The 8,151-nt window shown below is 28.0% G+C and overlaps 1 protein-coding gene across 2 annotated transcripts; it reads right to left on the bottom strand.

Moving 5' to 3' along the window:
- Positions 1-770: 770 nt before the first annotated feature.
- LOC132951938 (GRIP and coiled-coil domain-containing protein 1) lies at positions 771-4,618 on the bottom strand. 2 transcript variants are annotated; one of them, XM_061024012.1, is made up of 10 exons: positions 4,192-4,618; positions 4,004-4,116; positions 3,793-3,924; positions 3,327-3,731; positions 3,086-3,250; positions 1,952-2,090; positions 1,653-1,870; positions 1,365-1,577; positions 1,094-1,305; positions 771-1,031 (listed from the first exon to the last, which is right to left on the bottom strand). In XM_061024012.1, the coding sequence occupies exons 1-10, from the start codon at positions 4,268-4,270 to the stop codon at positions 848-850; spliced, it is 1,860 nt and encodes a 619-aa protein (XP_060879995.1). In that variant the 5' UTR covers positions 4,271-4,618; the 3' UTR covers positions 771-847. The 2 variants fall into 2 exon arrangements, with proteins under 2 accessions (XP_060879995.1, XP_060879996.1); XM_061024013.1 differs by having other exon boundaries at positions 1,094-1,299.
- Positions 4,619-8,151: the final 3,533 nt, after the last annotated feature.

Genomic DNA, 8,151 nt, shown 5'->3' with positions numbered 1-8,151 from the left:
TTGTGTTTTGTAAGTTTTAAGATAGTGACAACAAATGCTGGTTTCGGGATATTGCCATAGGCGTAATCTAGGGGGGGGAACTCCCCCCACAGACATTTAACTGAGTGGGCAATAGCTTAATTTTACCTAATAGATTTTTAGTTTTACCATAGTTAGCCCCCCTCCAAGAATTAACCACAGATTACGCCGATGGGTGTAGCGTAGCCTGTAGCCTATAGCTTCCTCTTAAATATTCATCGTCTCATATTATAGGATATATGACAAAACCACGTATATAGGTAAAATAGGTTAAAAGAATCGATGATGATATTATATTAACGTGAACCTCGGGTCAGACACAATATATAAATATATTATATAATCGACTGGTTGTATTGACAATTGACATTATAACTTGTAAGGGATTCCATACTGTTATGGAGCAGCTGCAATCTGCTGCAGCCACGGACTAAGATAGATCTATCTTAGAGTATTATTAAAAACAATAAATGGAATTATAAGTATGTTAAGTTGTTTAGACTTCTCTATTAGTATGAATAAAAACAGAATGTTAATAATTAATCACATTTTGTGTAATTCAATAAGTGTACACGCTATTTTAAAAATAAATAACAATTATTATGTAATTATATTACAAGCATTTCAAAACAATAATTATGCTTGTATGGTGTATGCATAGCCAATTCATGTGACACATACATTGACTATACATACTATACATTTTAAAACTGGAATAAAAACTTGAGTAAAAAATAAAATAAATAAACATCTAAAATAGGAAATATTTAATATATAATACATTAATTAAATCTCACTCAACAATCAAGCAAAAAAAAAAATGCATTATTTATTTGCCTTGTGATAGACTTTTAATAGCCTTCTCTGCTTCACTATCAGAAAATTTTAAAACTGCTGCTATTGCATTTACCATATGTTTTCGAATTTTATCATCAGCTGTAAGGAAATAACTCAATGTCACATTTTTTAGATATTCTAAATTAGCACCTTCTCTAGATTTGCATGATTCAAGTCTGAAAAAAAAATGAATTGAAATTGTTTCTTGTAAAAGAAAAAATAAATAAATGTAATATACCTAATTAACTGTTGGTTTAGTTTATCGACATCTGCTTTATACTGCTGCTGCATATCAGCTGTACTTTTCTGTAAGTCCCTGTACTTGGATTCTATTTTAGACTTGGACTTTCTAAATTTGGATATCTCCATGTCTTTCAGAGCTAATTCATGTGCATAATGAAGCAGATGAGATCCTTTTTTGTTAGATTCTTCATCCAAATATTCCTGGAACTATAAACATACAAAAAAATCACATGGTTACAAATAAAAATATGCAATAAATTACTTACCTCTTTTCTCGAACCAGTTGAGGAATGGGATGTTTTTCTATTATATTTTGTAGAATGTAGAGCTTCACGTAGAGTATTTAGTTCCAGTTCTTTTTCTAACACAAGTTCTTGTGCTTTATCACGTTGCCTCAATAATTGCTGTTCTAGAATTGATGTCCGTTTACGCCATTCCAAATCATTTGTCATATATTTTTCCTTCCAACTATTATTTTCCTGTAGGTAATAAAATAATAACAGATAATATATTAATAATTATGTCAAATTTAATAACAATAGAAATTCATTTACTTCATTATCTTCTTCTAATTTTTCTTTGTATTTGCGTTCTAGCTGATCTTGTTCAAATTGTAGTGTATTTACATGTTGTTTTAAACTTTTTACTTGATTCAATAAAACTGAATTATCTTGCTTGAAAGACAAATTATTTTCATCTTGTTGATCTGAATATTCAATGTGTTTCATTTTATAATTGTAAATATCAAGATCTAAATCTTTTAATATTATATCTGCAAAACAAATTAATAATAGTGGAAAGTTTTAAATTTTGATTAAAATCAATTAATTTATTAAACCTAAATATTATTTACCTTCAATATTTAAAGGAACTTCTGATGTATTGGCTAAATTTAATAAAAGAGTTTTGAAGTGTTTGAATTTTTCAACTATTTCAGACACAGTGTACTCTTCATCATTTTCATTTTCTATTTCTAATTTTTGTAATTGTTCCTATTATAAAAATAATTCAAATATAATAAGTATACAGTATAATCCATTTAACAAAACTACAATTTTATTGGTATAGCATGGAATTCATGGTTAATTAGTTAATAATAAGTAACAGGTGTTCAATTTAAATAATAATTTTTACCTAATGGTTATTTTTACTATTTGTAATGGATAATATAATATTACTGCATATTCTTAACATTGGCTAATCAGTAATCAATAAAACACTATTAATAAATTAAATAGTTTGTAAAAATGTAATTTACAAATATTATTTATTTTTAGGTACTAATATGGTACCCTGCTCAACTAGATAATATGAAGGTAAATTCTTCTTCTATGTACTTGAAATTATAAAATATACAATCTACTGAAGAAATTAGTGTAAAACAATACATTTTTCACCTGATAAATTATATAAAGTACATAATGGCAATCCACATTGCACATAAAAAATAAAATAAAATGGTGCTTAAGGTTTTTAAATACATATAAAAAGTTATCAAGAATGTTGTTTATTACATGAGATTGATAGCCAATGATAGGTGGTGTCTATCTCCATATTGTTTAGTTACCAAAAAAATCCATTGGTTAGACATTGAATGTTGCACACATTATAAGCATAAATATAAATATATTAACTGTTTCCAAAACTAGTTGCACTTGCACTATAATATTTAATAACCTAAATAATATTTTAAATTAGAAAATCAAGGTTTTCAAGATAAAATATTTGGTTAATAAAATTATTTTATTATATTAAATGCGTATTGATTCACAGTAGTTATGTACCGACTCGTATTAAGATCTAAATCAAATATTTAATGATATACTCAACACTCGTTACCATCAACAAATTACTTAGTCTCTTCACCTCACCTATACATGCTACTTAATATTAATAATATCCTTTTATGTATTCAAAATCTTGGTTTACTAACTGGACAATCACATGCACAATGTGTAGATAAATAAAAATAAAAATATAACAAAACCTTTAATGATTGTATTGTCAGTTCATCTTGATGTCTAATCTTATCATAAACACCAATTGAGTTTGAAAGTTCTGTCAAACGGGTTTCTAGATTTGAGACTCTCACTTCATGTGCAATTGCAAGTTCCCTAGCTCGATTTTCTGCGTCTGTTGCTCTTTGTTGTTCCTATAAAATAAAATAAAAATTAATTACCAACTACAATCAAATATTAATTAAACATTTTTAAAACTATATTTGTTACTTGAGAAATGGCAATTGAATGGTTCTGTCTCACTGCTTTAACTTCATGCCGTAACTGAGATAACATACCAGATGTTTCCTCTTCCCTATACTTTAATTTTTGTTTAATGTCTTTTAGTTCCTCCTCCATATCTTGAGCTGCTTTTTTTAAGTTTTCATTTTCTCTGTGCACATGTACAACTTCTTTTTGTAAACTATCTGCTAATGATTCAGATTGTTCCTTTTGCCTACGTTCTTCAGCCATTAATTTTTGTAATTCTCTCATCATAACTCCATGGTCATTAAATTCTTTTTCTCGCTGTAATCGCTCTTTGTTAAACTTTGCTTTGATATTTTCCATCTCTAATCTTTGAAGTTTTTTTAGTGTATCCATTTTGTTATTCAATTCTTTAACCAATTTTTCAAGCTATAAAAAAATATATAGCCATTACTTTGGTGATTTATCATATACTAATTATCAAACATACCTCATATATTTTATCCTGAAGTCGTTGTTTTTCATCAGCTGCAATTTCTTCAGCTTCATTTTTTTCTCGTTGTAAACTAGTTATGGTATTAACTAAATTAATAAATCGCGACTGTTGAGAATCATTAGACACCTGTTAAATTATTGAACATAATTTATGATTTCTATAACGAATGTACCTACACAATTGTAAGAATTAATAATTGTTATACCTCAGAAGTATCAGTCTCCGATGCATCTTCTTTATCATAGTTTGAGGATGCCTTCAATGTGTCTTCCAAAGCTTTTTTTTCTAATGTCAATTTTTTATACGCAACTACCAAATCTAATACAAAAGTACACAAATAAATTAAAATATTTGTTCCACATAAAAATGTAAAAAATATTTGAAAAATTTTACTGTGCAAATTCTTTTTGTATTTTTCTAATTCGGACTGTTCATTTATCGACGATTGACTGTTATTTTCCTTCTGATCCATTTTAGCATAATCTAACACTATGGTGTTAAGCAATATTGTTTTTATATATATATATACATATATGTCTAATTTAAGAACAGACACACACAGACACAATTTGTAATTAATGAGTAAAAAAAAACCTTAATACAATAGAATATTATTTATTAAGTAACGAAATGTTTGTGAATGAACAATAGCGCCTCCTGTTCCAGTAGAAAGTTTCTAAATGTCTTGAATATTAATACCAATAAGATTTCGTAACATCGTAAGTGAGCATTTGAACGGTTGAGCCATAGCCCATAGATGAGGTTTGAGATTTTAAAATTTTACTATTTTGGTTTTTATTAATATTTAATGTTTTTGCTATTGTCATCTATTCTGTATACTGTATTATCAAAGAACACATTATTATGATAAGAGCAGGAATATCAACATTACGTACATTGAGTTGCCTATGCACGACATTTGAAGGTCCATTTCTATAGTGTATTATTATTTTCATCCCTACAGATTTACTTTTTCCATATCCGAGATCATTTGCCTATAATTCAACAACCATGGCGATGTCTAACTATACGGTTCAAAGGGACATCTGTCCTATTATTCTTACTGTAGAGTGAGAACGAGAATAATTAAATTAATAGATATAAAATAATATAGGCATTCGGCACAACAAAAAAAAGTAGATACCATTGTTAAGATATTATATACCAGATAATATATTATATTATTTCTTTATGGCCTTATTTTAAAGTTTTATACTATCTGATGCAAAAATAAACGATCGTGGCCAGAGGAGAAGCAAGTTCCTCCTCCAGCCCTCGATATCACGTAAAATAAAAAAAGGAGAGGGTGTGTTTAGTTTTTTCCCCCCCTGTAGGGTGCTTAGGGTGGCTCACACAGGAATTTCGTTTTGGGCTAATACATAATATGTAAGGTTGTCGTTGGTTACAGAAATAATACTTTTAAAAAAATGTGTATAGACATACCTACACATATAATATATGACAAATATAACATACTCCCCTATAGATTCAGATGTCTCCTTGCAGCAGTCAATTTTTCACCGGAACTACCGTGAATGGTTTTCATTCAGATACTTAGGCTATTTATATTAAAATAAAAAAATTACTTATAATAATAATATCGTAGATGCTCCTTTCACCTAACCAACCCCTTCCCCTTTCCCGGAGAACGGTATTTTCCTAATTCTCACTAATAAATACACAGTATCGCCATATCCCACATATAGGTAAGATATATACTATATTATAATATGTAGTTCATAATTATTATTATAAAATGTATAATATATATACCACAGCCCACCATAATGGCATCGTGACGTCGTTTCTTCCGGTGACTGGTCTTCACATTATTTACCCGTAGATTATCTCACCTGACTCACGTTCATATTAAAGACGATCTGACGATAGATCACCTTTAAGTGGTATACTGTTGTGTTAAGTAATGAATACTCATTGCGTGTAATTGCGTAAACAATATTATTATTGTCTTAACGTGTCTATACAGACATAGGTAGTATGTGTGTACATAATATGTGTAAACGTATTTACTAAATTTACGTATGGTTGGCATGAACAAAACATCGAGTAAAATACTAAAATCTATATTTACTTGTAACACTGCAGAGTAGATACTTTTTTTTATATACCTATCCGGCTATCTATTTAAAATTTGTTTCGCAACAGTAAAAATCGGACTCTATATCGTTTCGGACGTTTCGGTATATTATTATAAATTATTCAACAACTGAAAAAAACATCGGTAACTTCGGGGAAATTATACAGAAAGGACGTCCTTATACCTACACATAATATGTATTATATAATTGCCTATATTGGCTATATATATGGCTATTATTCAAGTGTATATTTTCTTTATTTATGATGTACCTATATATTATAATATGTTTATGCAAGCCTAGGCATAAACGAGTTAAAAAGATAAAGTTAGGTAAGTTAATTTTAACGTTTTAACTTAACTGATTTTTATTGATATAAACCTAATAAATAACGAGTTACTTTTAATTAAATCCAAGTTATGTTAATTTCTAAATATTTAAATATCAAATTTAATACAATTATTATTGATGATGTATAATATTGCATTTACTGTTTATTATTTTAAAAAATATGTCCATATTACTGGATATTCATAAAATAAAAAAAAAATAATAATAATAATAACTTAACTGGTTCTAAAAAAAAATTAGGATAACTACCTATTTAATTTAAACTTATTAAAATGTTTTCCATTAGCTTGTAAAGGCTTGTGTTTATGAATAAAATAATAACGCCTTTAAGTTATTAGGTAAATTTATATACATATATGTATTATATTAAATATTAGGTATAATTTTACCTACAGACCATATTATATTTAATTATATAAGGTGTAGTTCGTTAAACTCTTGACAAAGGAAGGGACATATTATATATAAGTACAAATAGTACAATACGCAAAATCAACTATACGTATATATATTGTATATTTATATACTGCGAATAAAAGTATAAAACGTCCTTTTTTTAATTGTTATTGTTTTATTTTTATCCACATTAAAATCTGTTGAATAATGTATTTCGTCGGTTGACCCTATTATACGGCTATACGCATAAAACGAGACTATGGCACTAATAACCTCCACGCGCAATTATTATTCTATGTCATTTTTCAGACTTCAGTACGCACCAAGTGCCTACCAACTTACACAGCGGCAATTTGTATATTAGGTATAATATATCTTATATACAGGGCAGTCTGCCTATATACATGTATGTACTAATTATATATGAATACTCATTATTTCAAAAAGTATAAACTTTTTCAAAATGTTCGTTATGGACATTTCAAGATAATCTAAAATTGTATACTGTCACTCATAACTTAAGTGCACTGCTTCATCATTATGTTTGTATCTAAATCAAAATCCAAACAAGTAGTTTCTGAGTTATTAAAATGTGTTTATATACATGGTATAATATGGGTACTATTAGTCCTTAATAATGGTTTTGCAAAAATATAAAATAGATGTAATGTTGGATCTTTACTCATTATTATATCAAGTTAAAAACTCAAAAATTGGGTAGGAGTCTCTTGATGAAACACTCTGAATGGTATATATTCTGTTCTTGTTTATAACATTAAGTATATATACCTGCAGTATAATAATTACAGTAAAATCCGCTTATTGCGATGGCGTATACATTATGAGTTATATAACGATATTCCGGATAAAACGATTCCCAGCCATGTACTTGGTTGGTTTAATATCTCACGTGTAGTATGTTTTTCAGTAGTTGTCGTCCGAATATAACGAAGTTTGGATGTAACGATCTGGTTCTCTATAGGCCTCTTGAAGATTATCGTATTTTACTGTACTTTTTTGCTTTATTAAATATCGATATATGTATAATGTATAAGCCATAAGGTACCTATAATTATTATTATTTATTGGTATATACCTAAATAGCTGCTATTTGCTAATGACTAAAGAGTAATGACTTTGAAGGTAATAATATTATTTTTTTTTTATTATTATTAATAAAATACACAATCTATACACAATAAGGCACAATAAGAGTATGGGCTATGATAAATAAAATATGAATAACGTGAGGAGGGAGGCCCACCAGTGTGGATACCCTCTAACTTGGGGTTTAATAATAATATAAATCACATAAGTAACTATATAAATAATTAATATCATATTATATACAGTTCGATTATGAATTTATAGTATAGATAATATATCTTCATGGTTCATAAGAATTGACGTTCAACCGATGCACTGCGAGAAAATTTCCTCGTGAATAGGTTTTAGAAGGTAAAATACCAATATAATGTACCCGAGTTTGCGCAAACGCTACCAAGAT

Source organism: Metopolophium dirhodum, chromosome 9 (assembly GCF_019925205.1).
Source record: "Metopolophium dirhodum isolate CAU chromosome 9, ASM1992520v1, whole genome shotgun sequence".
Taxonomy (NCBI): Eukaryota; Metazoa; Arthropoda; class Insecta; order Hemiptera; family Aphididae; genus Metopolophium; species Metopolophium dirhodum.
The sequence above is the reverse complement of the archived record's forward strand: the minus strand, read 5'-3'. Positions and strand labels throughout refer to the sequence as shown.

What these genes read in the sequence shown, in the direction of transcription:
- LOC132951938 (XM_061024012.1), bottom strand. Translation starts at nt 4,270, where the DNA reads ATGGATCAGAAGGAAAATAACAGTCAATCGTCGATAAATGAACAGTCC. An exon ending in ATTCAATTGCCATTTCTCAA is followed by an intron (nt 3,251 to 3,326) that starts GTAACAAATATA and finishes TTTATTTTATAG; the next exon opens with GAACAACAAAGAGCAACAGA. An exon ending in CTAAACCAACAGTTAATTAG is followed by an intron (nt 1,032 to 1,093) that starts GTATATTACATT and finishes TTTTTTTTTCAG; the next exon opens with ACTTGAATCATGCAAATCTA.